The sequence below is a fragment of the Oncorhynchus nerka genome, linkage group LG17 (assembly GCF_034236695.1).
Source record: "Oncorhynchus nerka isolate Pitt River linkage group LG17, Oner_Uvic_2.0, whole genome shotgun sequence".
In the NCBI taxonomy this organism is placed as follows: domain Eukaryota; kingdom Metazoa; phylum Chordata; class Actinopteri; order Salmoniformes; family Salmonidae; genus Oncorhynchus; species Oncorhynchus nerka.
In genome coordinates, this window is record NC_088412.1 from 15,445,264 (window position 1) to 15,461,447 (window position 16,184).

The following is a 16,184-nucleotide window of genomic DNA, read 5'->3' on the forward strand; positions in this document are numbered from 1 at the left end:
CACAAGAAGCCCATCAGATATAATATCTGACCAAAACATAATAATTTCTAAGCTTGATTACATTTGTATACGATCACATATCTCTCTCTATTATGTGTGGGAAAACTTTGGAACAGATTTACAAAATTAAAGTCACTTGGAACTGATTTGCTGGTGTTTTGACAGTCTGTAAATACATACATAAAAAAATAGGCTCAGAAACTGTGGGAGCAAATGAAATCACCTGCGTGCCAAATTCAGCACACGGGCCGCCGGTTGGGGAACCCAGCTGTTTTGGAACCCAGCTGTTTTGGAACCCAATTGGGTTATACTGTATGTAAAACCCTCTCATGAAGAACCCTCTGTTTGAAGGATTCTGTCATTTGTCCTTATGGGGATGCTATTTTAGATGCCTCCTACAACCCTTTGATTTGTCCCTGTAGAGCAGTGGTTCCCAAACCTTTCATAGTCCCGTACCCCTTCAAACATTCAGCCTCAAGCCCCTCTAACACCTGGGTCAGCGCACTCTCAAATGTTGTTTTTTGCCATCGTTGTAAGCCTGCCACACCTAGATTCAGATCATTCAGGCGAAAAAACATCACCCAGATAGACAACAGTTCAGTTGTAGTTCTGACTATTCCATTTAAGAGGTGAATATCACTCCAGCAGGAAAACCGAATGGTCTGCACCTTATTGTGATATTTATTGATTATGACCTATAGGATACTTCAGATGTGCCTATGGCACACACTGTTAGGTACTCACCTGGTACTGGTCAGTACCTTTAAGGGTACATGTGCACAAAATGTAGTATAATAGTGCAAATTTCTACCCAATATATACAAGGTACAATCATTAATGTACATTGAAATGTAGTGCGTGCAATGTGCTGGCATCGCTACATTAGCATACTTGGGGGCATGGTTTGAAATAAGTTGTATTTGTTCCAACCGTTAGTGGAAGTGTTGTACCCGTTTCAGTGGTTTTATCATTATGTTGATGGAGGTTGAGCACATAATTTGTCTTATTCAGGACTGGCACTGTTAAGAGGTTACTGTGCAGTTTCCAGTAAATTAATTGAAGTTAGTTGCCATGAATTTTATGTTTCAATGATTTACTGTCAGCTTGCTGCAGGTAATTATTGTCAAATGTTCAGTAAATTAATGTGGTTGATCTATGTCAAGCTTGCTGATGGATGGTGGGGCAGGGAGGTCAGTTGGCTGTCAACCAAGAGGCTGAGGCCAGGTGAGGCAGATTCCTAAGTGTGCTCACCAGAATGAATGCTTAGTAGTTGTCAAGCTAATGTAATGACTTTCCTGTGTTTTATGTACAGTATATTTCCACACTATGAGGTTGGAATAATACTGTGAAATTGTGAAACTTATGGTAATGCCCTTTTCGTGTAAGAGTTGTTTGAAAAGATTACCTGAAGTTGGCCCTAATCTATGGATTTCACATGACTGAGCAGGGGTGCAGTAATGGCTATAGGTCCACCCACTTGGGAGCCAGGCCCAGCCAATCAGAATATGTTTTTTTTTTTTACCACAAAACGGCTTTATTACAGACAGAAATACTCATCAGCACTGCCCCTCCCCCACCTCAGACGATCCCGCAAGTGAAAAAGTTGGATGTTGGATGTGGAGGCCCTGGGCTGGTGTGGTTACATGTGGTTTCGAGCCCAGTTGGATGTGGAGGCCCTGGGCTGGTGTGGTTACATGTGGTTTCGAGGCCAGTTGGATGTGGAGGCCCTGGGCTGGTGTGGTTACGAGACCAGTTGGATGTGGAGGCCCTGGGCTGGTGTGGTTACATGTGGTTTCGAGACCAGTTGGATGTGGAGGCCCTGGGCTGGTGTGGTTACATGTGGTCTGTGGTTTCGAGACCAGTTGGATGTGGAGGCCCTGGGCTGGTGTGGTTACATGTGGTCTGTGGTTTCGAGGCCAGTTGGATGTGGAGGCCCTGGGCTGGTGTGGTTACATGTGGTCTGTGGTTTCGAGGCCAGTTGGATGTGGAGGCCCTGGGCTGGTGTGGTTACATGTGGTCTGTGGTTTCGAGGCTAGTTGGATGTGGAGGCCCTGGGCTGGTGTGGTTACATGTGGTCTGTGGTTTCGATGCCAGTTGGATGTGGAGGCCCTGGGCTGGTGTGGTTACATGTGGTCTGTGGTTTTGAGGCCAGTTGGATGTGGAGGCCCTGGGCTGGTGTGGTTACATGTGGTCACATGTGGTCTGTGGTTTCGATGCCAGTTGGATGTGGAGGCCCTGGGCTGGTGTGGTTACATGTGGTCTGTGGTTTCAAGGCCAGTTGGATGTACTGCCAAATTTGTTCAAAAAGACGTTGGAAGCGACTTAGGGATGAAATAATGTCATTCACTTCTCTGGTTACAGCTCTGTTGGACATTCCTGTAGTCAGCATGCCAATCCCATGCTCCCTTAAAACTTGAGACATCTGTGGCATTGTGCTGTGTGTTTTACTGCATAGTTTTTAGAGTGACCTTTTATTGTCCCCAGAACAAGTTGCACCTGTGGAATGATCATGCTGTTTAATCAGCTTCTTGATATGCCACACCTGTCAGGCTGATGGATTAACTTGGCAAAGGAGAAATTCTCACTAACAGTGATATAAGCAAATTTGTGCACAGAATTGGAGAGAAATACACTTTATGTGCTTTTTATTTCAGCTCATGAAACATTGGACCAACACTTTACAGGTTGCGTTTATATTTTTGTTCGGTATAGACTAGTGGAGTGGGTTGAGAGCGTCCATATCACCAACAAACTATCATGGTCCAAACACACCAAGACTGTTGTGAAGAGAGCGCGACAAAACCTTTTCCCCCTCAGGAGACTGAAAAGATTTGGCATGGTTCCCCAGATCCTCAAAAAGTTCTACAGCTGCACCATCGAGAGCATCCTGACCGGTTGCATCACCGCCTGGTATGGCAACTGCTCGGCATCTGACCGTAAGGCACTACAGAGGATAGTGCATACGGCCCAGTACATCACTGGGGCCAAGCTTCCTACCATCCAGGACCTATATACTAGGCGGTTTAAGAGAATCACCAAAGTCATAAACTGTGCTCTCTGCTACCGCACAGCAAGCGGTACCAGAGTGCCAAGTCAAGGACCAAAAGGCTCCTTAACAGCTTCTACCCCCAAACCATAAGTCTGCTAAACAATTAATCAAATGGCCACCCGGACTATTTACATGTCCCCCCTTACATTACCCCAACCTACATGTATAAAATAACTTGACTAACCTGTACCCCCGCACATTGACTAAGGAACCGGTACCCCTTGTATATAGCCTCTTTATTGTTTTGGTTGAGTTACTTTTTATTTTACTATTTTTACTTTAGTTTATTTATTAAATCTTTTCTAACTCTTTCTTGAACTGTAACATTTCACGGTACAACACCTGTTGTATTCGTAGCATGTGATAAATACAATTTGATTTATCTTGTAATCAGTAAAGTTCAGTTAAAGCACAGTAAGTTATTGGCAGCTAATTGCAAATAAGTTACTAGCAGTTACTGGGTATTCAATCAAATTTCAGCCAAATGTATTTACATCAGCCGATGTCACAAAGTGCTATACAGAAACCCAGCCTAAAACGCCTAACAGCAAGCAATGTAGATGTAGAATCATGGTTAAGTTACTGTGACGTTTTAATTTAGTGACAGCTACTTGCTAGTTATGTAGTACAAAATTCACCGCAGCTTCCAGGCAACTAACTGCCATTAAGGTCATGTGAAAAGTACAGTAACCCCTTAACAGTGCAGGTCTGTATTGTCACATGCTTTGCAAATATGTCAGAACTGACAGTGTGAAAAGAGGTGCTCAACCTTTGACAACATAACAATCAACCACTTAAAGACATGCTCCATTACATTTGGTGACTAGTTAGTATTTTTTAAACCCCCCGCTTTTGGTGGAATTTGTCAATGTGCAGTTCATCCATGCATAATCTATGACCAGAATTACTGTCAATTAGCCACAAAATCCCTAGTTTGAAAGTGACTTTTTATGGAAGCTGTGCTGCGTGATTTTCCCTACATTTCCCCCCATGCGGGCCAGCCACCTAGCAATTTGAGTTCCAGCCAATGAGATTCAGACCCTCACCATTTGAGTGACAGCTACAAAATAATTGAAAACAGCACAGTGAGAAAGATGGAGCGTTTACTTATTGCACATACGTGATGTAGTACTCAATTTTTGGGGACCACTTTTGGCTCATGGACGCTACTTTCAGGAGTACTGGCTAAAAGTATACAACAGATTCCCTTTGAACTGGTACAACACTTCCACTGACGGTTGGCATAAATACACACAATACAGTAGCTTGTTGTTTATTGTACTTTCACTGCAACCAGTAGTCTAGTGTATCGTACAATTACAGGATCTTTTTAACAGTGTAGCATTTCATGGCATAAAGGAAACCATGGTGGAGAGGGAAAGAACTGGATGGTTTTAACAGTGTAGCATTTCATGGCATAAAGGAAACCATGGTGGAGAGGGAAAGAACTGGATGGTTTTAACAGTGTAGCATTTCATGGCATAAAGGAAACCATGGTGGAGAGGGAAAGAACTGGATGGTTTTAACAGTGTAGCATTTCATGGCATAAAGGAAACCATGGTGGAGAGGGAAAGAACTGGATGGTTTTAACAGTGTAGCATTTCATGGCATAAAGGAAACCATGGTGGGGAGGGAAAGAACTGGATGGTTTTTCACAATCATCAGAAGTGTAAATAACCCTTCCTGATGTGCAAAAAATATATATTGTTACACATATCACCCTCACCCCTGATAAAGAACCCCTCAAGAGTGTGTGTCGTGACCTGGCTGTCCCAAGAGGACATAGAAAGAGTTTATTCAGGTTGTGGAATATGTAGGAGCCAGAGATTGAGCCACAGGTCCCTGCATGCCTATAACACTGGAGAGAAGAGGTTTTTCCCACCCATAGCCTTAGAGAACCGGTAGCTATACTGACATGTTACGAAATAAACAAGTTATGAAGATGGCTGTTGATGTTTTATCTGATTTTGGATTCCTGACAAAGGGTCTATGTGTGTGTTTTCTCAAACCTACTAAACATGCTCAAATGAGGATGCATATTTAGTCTATGTTTGAAAAGTTGTGTAGAGACTATTAGAGCAAGAGAAGAGTCTTGTGTATTACTGCACAGAATCCTAATGTGAAATGTATGAAGGCAGATACTATGTGGCCCTCGATGGCCAAGCCTTGTCGAGACAACTAGTGTTCTGACAACGCTTTTCTGAGACAATTCTGACCTCTACTGGTATGGCTGCTAACTGTCCTCCTTTTCTTCCTTACAGTGCTCAGAAGCTCAATGTAAGTATAGTCTTTTCCACTTGTAGAATTTTGAATCTGAAGTAAATATATTATTTAGATAGTTGATTCATAATTCAAAGTACACTTAATGTCCTGAATAAAAACCAAAACTTCATCTGCTGCTGCACAACAAGTGAGTATTTTACACTAAGAGCTGGTTTTGACCATGATTAAGTCTTGTCCTGGACTCAAAATAACGTTCAATGTTGATCCTGACAAGATCTCCTTAAACAACTGTGCTTTTTGAAACTGTTGTCTTCGTTCTACTAAATCTTTATGGCACCTCCTTAATGCCTTCCTACCCTATGTTTTATGTTCATGGCTCTTACTCACAACACCTACTTCTGTAGTAATTCCAGAAATATTTATTCTCTCTCCCCCACCCACCTCTCTTGCATGCACAGTGCCTGAAGTCATCATGAACCTTACAGCCTCTGAAATCACAACATCATCTGTGTCTCTGAGCTGGACTGAACCATTGGGAAACAGCTCCTTCTTCAGAGTAGAATGGACTGATGGCAAAACCAATGGCAGTCAGAATACCCCAGAAACCTCTTTTAATGTTACTGCTCTCACTGCTGGAGTGCAGTACCTCTTCACAGTCACTGCAGTGGCTGGAGATAACACAACTGTAGGACAGAGCAAGACAGTTTCTAAGTATACAAGTAAGTAACTCAGATACTTTAGTGTTGGATTGTTTCAATGCCACAGATACTATTTGTATTCATTTATACGTTACTTGTTTGGATCCAAGAACGTGATGATTTGAAAGTTGCCATGTCTTTCTGCAATGAGACATTTCAGATGATTTTTGCCCAATAGAAATGAATGGTAAATAATGTATTATGTCATCTTGTAGTCACTTTTATTATAAATAAGAATAGAATATGTTTCTAAACACTTCTACATTCATGTGGATGCTATCATGATTACAGATAGTCCTGAATGAATTGTGAATAATTATGAGTGAGGAACTTAGACGCACAACATATCATACCCCTCCCTCCAAAAATGCTTACCTCCCCTGTTACTGTAATGGTGAGATGTTAGCATGTCATGGGGGTATGATACTGTATTTATGTATCTGTGACATTCTCACTCATCATTATTCATGATTCATTCAGGATTTTCCATAATCATGATAGCATCCACATTAATGTAGAAGTGTTGAGAAATACGCTATATATACAAAAGTATGTGGACAACCCTTCAAATAAATGGATTTGGCTATTTCAGCCACACCTGTTGCTGGAGGAAACGGGTACAAAAGTATCTATATCCACAGTAAAACGAGTCCTATATTGACAGCAAGGAAGAAGCCACTGCTCAAAAGCCGCCATAAAAAAGCCAGACTACGGTTTGCAACTGCACATGGGGACAAAGATCTTACTTTTTGGAGAAATGTCCTCTGGTCTGATGAAACAAAAATAGAACTGTTTGGCCATAATGACCATTGTTATGTTTGGAGGAAAACGGGGGAGGCTTGCAAGCCAAAGAACATCCCAACCGTAAAGCACGGGGGTGGCAGCATCATGTTGTGGGTGTGCTTTGCTGCAGGAGGGACTGGTGCACATCACAAAATAGATGGCATCATGAGGTAGGAAAATTATGTGGATATATTGAAGCAACATCTCAAGACGTCAGTCAGGAATTTAAAGCTTGGTCGCAAATGGGTCTTCTAAATGGACAATGACCCCAAGCACACTTCCAAAGTTGTGGGAAAATGGCTTAAGGACAACAAAGTCAAGTTATTGGAGTGGCCATCACAAAGCCCTGACCTCAATCCCATAGAAGATGTCTGTGCAGAACTGAAAAAGCATGTGTGAGCAAGGAGGCCTGCAAACCTGACTCAGTTACACCAGCTCTGTCAGGAGGAAGGGGCAAATATCCACCCAACTTACTGTGGGAAGCATGTGGAAGGCTACCCAAAATGTTTGACCCAAGTTAAACAATTTAAAGGCAATGCTACCAAATACTAATTGAGTGTATGTAAACGTCTGACCCACTGTGAATGTGATGAAAGAAATAAAAGCTGAAATAAATCATTCTCTCTACTATTATTCTGACATTTCACATTCTTAAATGAAGTGGTGGTCCTAACTGACCTAAGACAGGGCATTTTTACTAGGATTAAATGTCAGGAATTGTGAAAACTGAGTTTAAATGTATTTGGCTAAGATGTATGTAAACTTCCAACTTCAGCTGAATATAAAATCGAGCACACAGCCATAGACCAACATTGGCAGTAGAAAGGCCTTGCTGAAGAGCTCAGTGACTTCCAACGTGTCATCGTCATAGGATGCCACCTTTCCAACTTATCAGTTAGTCAAATGCCTTCCCTGAGAGACCTGCCCCGGGTCAATTGTAGGTGCTGTTATAGTAAAGTGGAAATTCCTAAGAGCAACAACGGCTCAGCCGCCAAGTGGTAGGGCACACAAGATAACCCGAGATAGCCTAAGATAACCATGCACAATGTCAAGCGTCTGCTGAAGTGGAGTAAAGCTCGCCGCCATTAGACTCTGGAGCAGTGGAAACATGTTCTCTGGAATCATGGATCACGGTTCAGCATCTGGCAGTCCGACGGACAAATATGGTTTTGGAGGATGCCAGGAGAACGCTACCTGCCCCAATGCATAGTGCCAACTCTAAAGTTTGGTGGAGGAGGAATAATGGTCTGGGGCTGTTTTTCATTGTTTGGGCTAGGCCCCTTAGTTCCAGTGAAGGGAAATCTTAACACTACAGCATGCAATGACATTATAGACGGTTCTGTGCTGCCAACTTCGTTGCAACAGTTTGGGGAAGGCTCTTTCCTGTTTCAGCATGACAAAGCCCCTGTGCACAAAGCGAGGTCCATACAGAAATGGTTTTTCAATATCGGTGTAGAAGTATTTGACTGGCCTGACCTCAACCCCATCGAACACCTTTGGGATGAATTGGAACACGAACTGCGAGACAGGCCTCATCGCCCAACATCAGTGCTCGACCTCACTAATGCTCATTGCAGTTCCAAGATCTAGTGGAAAGTCTTCTCAGAAGAGTGGAGGCTGATATAGCAGCAAAGTGGGGTCAACTCCATATTAATGCCCATGATTTTGGAATTAGATGTTTGACGAGCAGATGTCCACTTACTTTTGGTCATGTCGTGTATATTCTATTCTTAGTTACAATAAAAGTGACTCCAAAATGACGTAATAAATGAATTATCATTCATTTCTATTAGGCACAAAATAATCTGAAACACAACCAAAACAAATAGTAAATGCATCCAACAAATTTTTAAAGTCACACCCTTGTTCCAGCCATTGTGTGCTCTGAATATGGGACCAAATATTTAGCATTTTACTACTTTAATACACATGTTGGTCCACTAAAATGAGGGTGGGGGGACTATGTACAAAAAGTGCTGTAATTTCTAAACGGATCATCTGATATGGATGAAAATATCCTCAAATTAAATGTGACTGTCTACAAATTTACCTCATTCAAAGTGCTGGAGTACAGAGCCAAAACAAAACGAAAATATGTCACTGTCCCAATACTTTTGGAGCTCACTGTATATATTTTATTGTATGATATTTTTTGGAGTGCGGCAACAATTTGCTAAATTAATATAGGGAAACACTGCATGTTTTGCTTCATATCTTTGTTCAGAAGTTCTTGTTTATTTGATGGTATTTTTTATCAAAGACTAGTGTTGAGTGACATTTGTTTGGTCGAGATTTACACAAACTCTCTCACAATGTGTGCTGGATTGCACAAGTCAGTCAATGTCAATGTTTGAAGACACTCTATCGTCTTTTGTTCCTCAAACCCCTTTCTTGCACACACAGAGCCCGCAATCATCAGAAACCTCATGTCCACTGAAATCACAACAGCATCTGTGTCTCTGAGCTGGACTGAACCATTGGGAAACAGATCCTTCTTCAGAGTAGAATGGACTGATGGCAAAACCAATGGCAGTCAGAATACCCCAGAAACCTCTTTTAATGTTACTGCTCTCACTGCTGGAGTGCAGTACCTCTTCACAGTCACTGCAGTGGCTGGAGATAACACAACTGTAGGACAGAGCAAGACATTTTCTAAGTATACAAGTAAGTAACTCAGATACTTTAGTGTTGGATTGTTTCAATGCCACAGATACTATTTGTATTCATTTATACGTTACTTGTTTGGATCCAAGAACGTGATGATTTGAAAGTTGCCATGTCTTTCTGCAATGAGACATTTCAGATGATTTTTGCCCAATAGAAATGAATGGTAAATAATGTATTATGTCATCTTGTAGTCACTTTTATTATAAATAAGAATATAATATGTTTCTAAACACTTCTACATTAATGTGGATGCTATCACGATTACAGATAGTCCTGAATGAATTGTGAATAATTATGAGTGAGGAACTTAGACGCACAACATATCATACCCCTCCCTCCAAAAATGCTTACCTCCCCTGTTACTGTAATGGTGAGATGTTAGCATGTCATGGGGGTATGATACTGTATTTATGTATCTGTGACATTCTCACTCATCATTATTCATGATTCATTCAGGATTTTCCATAATCATGATAGCATCCACATTAATGTAGAAGTGTTGAGAAATACGCTATATATACAAAAGTATGTGGACAACCCTTCAAATAAATGGATTTGGCTATTTCAGCCACACCTGTTGCTGACAGGTACAGTTGAAGTCGGAAGTTTACATACACTTGGATTGGAGTCATTAAAACTTGTTTTTCAACCACTCCAAAAATGTCTTGTTAACAAACTACTTTTGGCAAGTCGGTTACGAAATCTACCTTGTGCATGACACAAGTAATTTTTCCAACAATTGTTTACAGACAGATTATTTCACTTATAACTCACTGTATCACAATTCCAGTGGGTCAGAAGTTAACATCCACTAAGTTGACTGTGCCTTTAAACAGCTTGGAAAATTCCAGAAAATGATGTCATGGCTTTAGAAGCTTCTAATAGGCTAATTGACATAATTTGAGTCAATTGAGGTGTACCTGTGGATGAATTTCAAGGCCTACCTTCAAACTCAGTGTCTCTTTGCTTGACATCATGGTAAAATCAAAAGAAATCAGCCAAGACCTCAGAAAACAATTTGTGGACCTCCACAAGTCTGGTTCATCCTTGGGAGCAATTTCCAAACACCTGAAGGTACCATGTTCATCTGTACAAACAATAGTACGCAAGTATAAACACCATGGGACCACGCAGCCGTCATACAACTCAGGAAGGAGACGCGTTCTGTTTCCTAGATATGAAGTACTTTGATGCGAAAAGTGTAAATCAATCTCAGAACAACAGCAAAGGACCTTGTGAAGATGCTGGAGGAAACGGGTACAAAAGTATCTATATCCACAGTAAAACGAGTCCTATATTGACAGCAAGGAAGAAGCCACTGCTCAAAAGCCGCCATAAAAAAGCCAGACTACGGTTTGCAACTGCACATGGGGACAAAATCTTACTTTTTGGAGAAATGTCCTCTGGTCTGATGAAACAAAAATAGAACTGTTTGGCCATAATGACCATTGTTATGTTTGGAGGAAAACGGGAGAGGCTTGCAAGCCAAAGAACATCCCAACCGTGAAGCACGGGGGTGGCAGCATCATGTTGTGGGAGTAGTTTGCTGCAGGAGGGACTGGTGCACTTCACAAAATAGATGGCATCATGAGGTAGGAAAATTATGTGGATATATTGAAGCAACGTCTCAAGACATCAGTCAGGAAGTTAAAGCTTGGTCGCAAATGGGTCTTCTAAATGGACAATGACCCCAAGCACACTTCCAAAGTTGTGGGAAAATGGCTTAAGGACAACAAAGTCAAGTTATTGGAGTGGCCATCACGAAGCCCTGACCTCAATCTCATAGAAAATGTGTGTGCAGAACTGAAAAAGCATGTGTGAGCAAGGAGGCCTACAAACCTGACTCAGTTACACCAGCTCTGTCAGGAGGAAGGGGCAAATATCCACCCAACTTACTGTGGGAAGCATGTGGAAGGCTACCCAAAATGTTTGACCCAAGTTAAACAATTTAAAGGCAATGCTACCAAATACTAATTGAGTGTATGTAAACGTCTGACCCACTGTGAATGTGATGAAAGAAATAAAAGCTGAAATAAATCATTCTCTCTACTATTATTCTGACATTTCACATTCTTAAAATGAAGTGGTGGTCCTAACTGACCTAAGACAGGGAATTTTTACTAGGATTAAATGTCAGGAATTGTGAAAAACTGAGTTTAAATGTATTTGGCTAAGATGTATGTAAACTTCCAACTTCAGCTGAATATAAAATCGAGCACACAGCCATAGACCAACATTGGCAGTAGAAAGGCCTTGCTGAAGAGCTCAGTGACTTCCAACGTGTCATCGTCATAGGATGCCACCTTTCCAACTTATCAGTTAGTCAAATGCCTTCCCTGAGAGACCTGCCCCGGGTCAATTGTAGGTGCTGTTATAGTAAAGTGGAAATTCCTAAGAGCAACAACGGCTCAGCCGCCAAGTGGTAGGGCACACAAGATAACCCGAGATAGCCTAAGATAACCATGCACAATGTCAAGCGTCTGCTGAAGTGGAGTAAAGCTCGCCGCCATTAGACTCTGGAGCAGTGGAAACATGTTCTCTGGAATCATGGATCACGGTTCAGCATCTGGCAGTCCGACGGACAAATATGGTTTTGGAGGATGCCAGGAGAACGCTACCTGCCCCAATGCATAGTGCCAACTCTAAAGTTTGGTGGAGGAGGAATAATGGTCTGGGGCTGTTTTTCATTGTTTGGGCTAGGCCCCTTAGTTCCAGTGAAGGGAAATCTTAACACTACAGCATACAATGACATTATAGACGGTTCTGTGCTGCCAACTTCGTCGCAACAGATTGGGGAAGGCACTTTCCTGTTTCAGCATGACAAAGCCCCTGTGCACAAAGCGAGGTCCATACAGAAATGGTTTTTCAAGATAGGTGTAGAAGTATTTGACTGGCCTGCACAGATCCCTGACCTCAACCCCATCGAACACCTTTGGGATGAATTGGAACGCGAACTGCGAGACAGGCCTCATCGCCCAACATCAGTGCTCGACCTCACTAATGCTCTTGGCGCTGACTGGAAGAAAGTGCCCACAGAAAAAGTTCCAAGATCTAGTGGAAAGTCTTCTCAGAAGAGTGGAGGCTGATATAGCAGCAAAGTGGGGTCAACTCCATATTAATGCCCATGATTTTGGAATTAGATGTTTGAAGAGCAGATGTCCACTTACTTTTGGTCATGTCGTGTATATTCTATTCTTAGTTACAATAAAAGTGACTCCAAAATGACGTAATACATTAATTATCATTAATTTCTATTAGGCACAAAATAATCTGAAACACAACCAAAACAAATAGTAAATGCATCCAACAAATTTTTAAAGTCACACCCTTGTTCCAGCCATTGTGTGCTCTGAATATGGGACCAAATATTTAGCATTTTACTACTTTAATACACATGTTGGTCCACTAAAATGAGGGTGGGGGGGGACTATGTACAAAAAGTGCTGTAATTTCTAAACGGATCATCTGATATGGATGAAAATATCCTCAAATTAAATTTGACTGTCTGCAAATTTACCTCATTCAAAGTGCTGGAGTACAGAGCCAAAACAAAACGAAAATATGTCACTGTCCCAATACTTTTGGAGCTCACTGTATATATTTTATTGTATGATATTTTTTGGAGTGCGGCAACAATTTGCTAAATTAATATAGGGGAAACACTGCATGTTTTGCTTCATATCTTTGTTCAGAAGTTCTTGTTTATTTGATGGTATTTTTTATCAAAGACTAGTGTTGAGTGACATTTGTTTGGTCGAGATTTACACAAACTCTCTCACAATGTGTGCTGGATTGCACAAGTCAGTCAATGTCAATGTTTGAAGACACTCTATCGTCTTTTGTTCCTCAAACCCCCTTTCTTGCACACACAGAGCCCGCAATCATCAGAAACCTCATGTCCACTGAAATCACAACAGCATCTGTGTCTCTGAGCTGGACTGAACCATTGGGAAACAGATCCTTCTTCAGAGTAGAATGGACTGATGGCAAAACCAATGGCAGTCAGAATACCCCAGAAACCTCTTTTAATGTTACTGCTCTCACTGCTGGAGTGCAGTACCTCTTCACAGTCACTGCAGTGGCTGGAGATAACACAACAGTAGGACAGAGCAAGACAGTTTCTAAGTATACAAGTAAGTAACTCAGATACTTTAGTGTTGGATTGTTTCAATGCCACAGATACTATTTGTATTCATTTATACGTTACTTGTTTGGATCCAAGAACGTGATGATTTGAAAGTTGCCATGTCTTTCTGCAATGAGACATTTCAGATGATTTTTGCCCAATAGAAATGAATGGTAAATAATGTATTATGTCATCTTGTAGTCACTTTTATTATAAATAAGAATATAATATGTTTCTAAACACTTCTACATTAATGTGGATGCTATCATGATTACAGATAGTCCTGAATGAATTGTGAATAATTATGAGTGAGGAACCTAGACGCACAACATATCATACCCCTCCCTCCAAAAATGCTTACCTCCCCTGTTACTGTAATGGTGAGATGTTAGCATGTCATGGGGGTATGATACTGTATTTATGTATCTGTGACATTCTCACTCATCATTATTCATGATTCATTCAGGATTTTCCATAATCATGATAGCATCCACATTAATGTAGAAGTGTTGAGAAATACGCTATATATACAAAAGTATGTGGACAACCCTTCAAATAAATGGATTTGGCTATTTCAGCCACACCTGTTGCTGACAGGTACAGTTGAAGTCGGAAGTTTACATACACTTGGATTGGAGTCATTAAAACTTGTTTTTCAACCACTCCAAAAATGTCTTGTTAACAAACTACTTTTGGCAAGTCGGTTACGAAATCTACCTTGTGCATGACACAAGTAATTTTTCCAACAATTGTTTACAGACAGATTATTTCACTTATAACTCACTGTATCACAATTCCAGTGGGTCAGAAGTTAACATCCACTAAGTTGACTGTGCCTTTAAACAGCTTGGAAAATTCCAGAAAATGATGTCATGGCTTTAGAAGCTTCTAATAGGCTAATTGACATAATTTGAGTCAATTGGAGGTGTACCTGTGGATGAATTTCAAGGCCTACCTTCAAACTCAGTGTCTCTTTGCTTGACATCATGGTAAAATCAAAAGAAATCAGCCAAGACCTCAGAAAACAATTTGTGGACCTCCACAAGTCTGGTTCATCCTTGGGAGCAATTTCCAAACACCTGAAGGTACCATGTTCATCTGTACAAACAATAGTACGCAAGTATAAACACCATGGGACCACGCAGCCGTCATACAACTCAGGAAGGAGACGCGTTCTGTCTCCTAGATATGAAGTACTTTGATGCGAAAAGTGTAAATCAATCTCAGAACAACAGCAAAGGACCTTGTGAAGATGCTGGAGGAAACGGGTACAAAAGTATCTATATCCACAGTAAAACAAGTCCTATATTGACAGCAAGGAAGAAGCCACTGCTCAAAAGCCGCCATAAAAAAGCCAGACTACGGTTTGCAACTGCACATGGGGACAAAGATCTTACTTTTTGGAGAAATGTCCTCTGGTCTGATGAAACAAAAATAGAACTGTTTGGCCATAATGACCATTGTTATGTTTGGAGGAAAACGGGGGAGGCTTGCAAGCCAAAGAACATCCCAACCGTAAAGCACGGGGGTGGCAGCATCATGTTGTGGGTGTGCTTTGCTGCAGGAGGGACTGGTGCACATCACAAAATAGATGGCATCATGAGGTAGGAAAATTATGTGGATATATTGAAGCAACATCTCAAGACGTCAGTCAGGAATTTAAAGCTTGGTCGCAAATGGGTCTTCTAAATGGACAATGACCCCAAGCACACTTCCAAAGTTGTGGGAAAATGGCTTAAGGACAACAAAGTCAAGTTATTGGAGTGGCCATCACAAAGCCCTGACCTCAATCCCATAGAAGATGTCTGTGCAGAACTGAAAAAGCATGTGTGAGCAAGGAGGCCTGCAAACCTGACTCAGTTACACCAGCTCTGTCAGGAGGAAGGGGCAAATATCCACCCAACTTACTGTGGGAAGCATGTGGAAGGCTACCCAAAATGTTTGACCCAAGTTAAACAATTTAAAGGCAATGCTACCAAATACTAATTGAGTGTATGTAAACGTCTGACCCACTGTGAATGTGATGAAAGAAATAAAAGCTGAAATAAATCATTCTCTCTACTATTATTCTGACATTTCACATTCTTAAAATGAAGTGGTGGTCCTAACTGACCTAAGACAGGGAATTTTTACTAGGATTAAATGTCAGGAATTGTGAAAAACTGAGTTTAAATGTATTTGGCTAAGATGTATGTAAACTTCCAACTTCAGCTGAATATAAAATCGAGCACACAGCCATAGACCAACATTGGCAGTAGAAAGGCCTTGCTGAAGAGCTCAGTGACTTCCAACGTGTCATCGTCATAGGATGCCACCTTTCCAACTTATCAGTTAGTCAAATGCCTTCCCTGAGAGACCTGCCCCGGGTCAATTGTAGGTGCTGTTATAGTAAAGTGGAAATTCCTAAGAGCAACAACGGCTCAGCCGCCAAGTGGTAGGGCACACAAGATAACCCGAGATAGCCTAAGATAACCATGCACAATGTCAAGCGTCTGCTGAAGTGGAGTAAAGCTCGCCGCCATTAGACTCTGGAGCAGTGGAAACATGTTCTCTGGAATCATGGATCACGGTTCAGCATCTGGCAGTCCGACGGACAAATATGGTTTTGGAGGATGCCAGGAGAACGCTACCTGCCCCA

The 16,184-nt window shown here is 41.4% G+C and overlaps 1 protein-coding gene across 5 annotated transcripts in view; it reads left to right on the top strand.

The window, feature by feature from the left end:
* The window catches only part of LOC115144766 (receptor-type tyrosine-protein phosphatase eta-like), a 110,793-nt gene that overhangs the window by 45,202 nt on the left and 49,407 nt on the right, over positions 1 to 16,184 (top strand). For 4 of the 5 annotated variants that reach the window (XM_065002996.1, XM_065002997.1, XM_065002998.1 and 1 more), the window contains exons 2-5: positions 5,311 to 5,326; positions 5,731 to 5,991; positions 9,157 to 9,417; positions 13,293 to 13,553. In XM_065002996.1, the coding sequence (XP_064859068.1) occupies positions 5,311 to 5,326; positions 5,731 to 5,991; positions 9,157 to 9,417; positions 13,293 to 13,553 (799 nt within the window). The remainder of the gene's footprint in view (positions 1 to 5,310; positions 5,327 to 5,730; positions 5,992 to 9,156; positions 9,418 to 13,292; positions 13,554 to 16,184) is intronic. The other variant, XM_065002999.1, reaches the window with a different exon arrangement.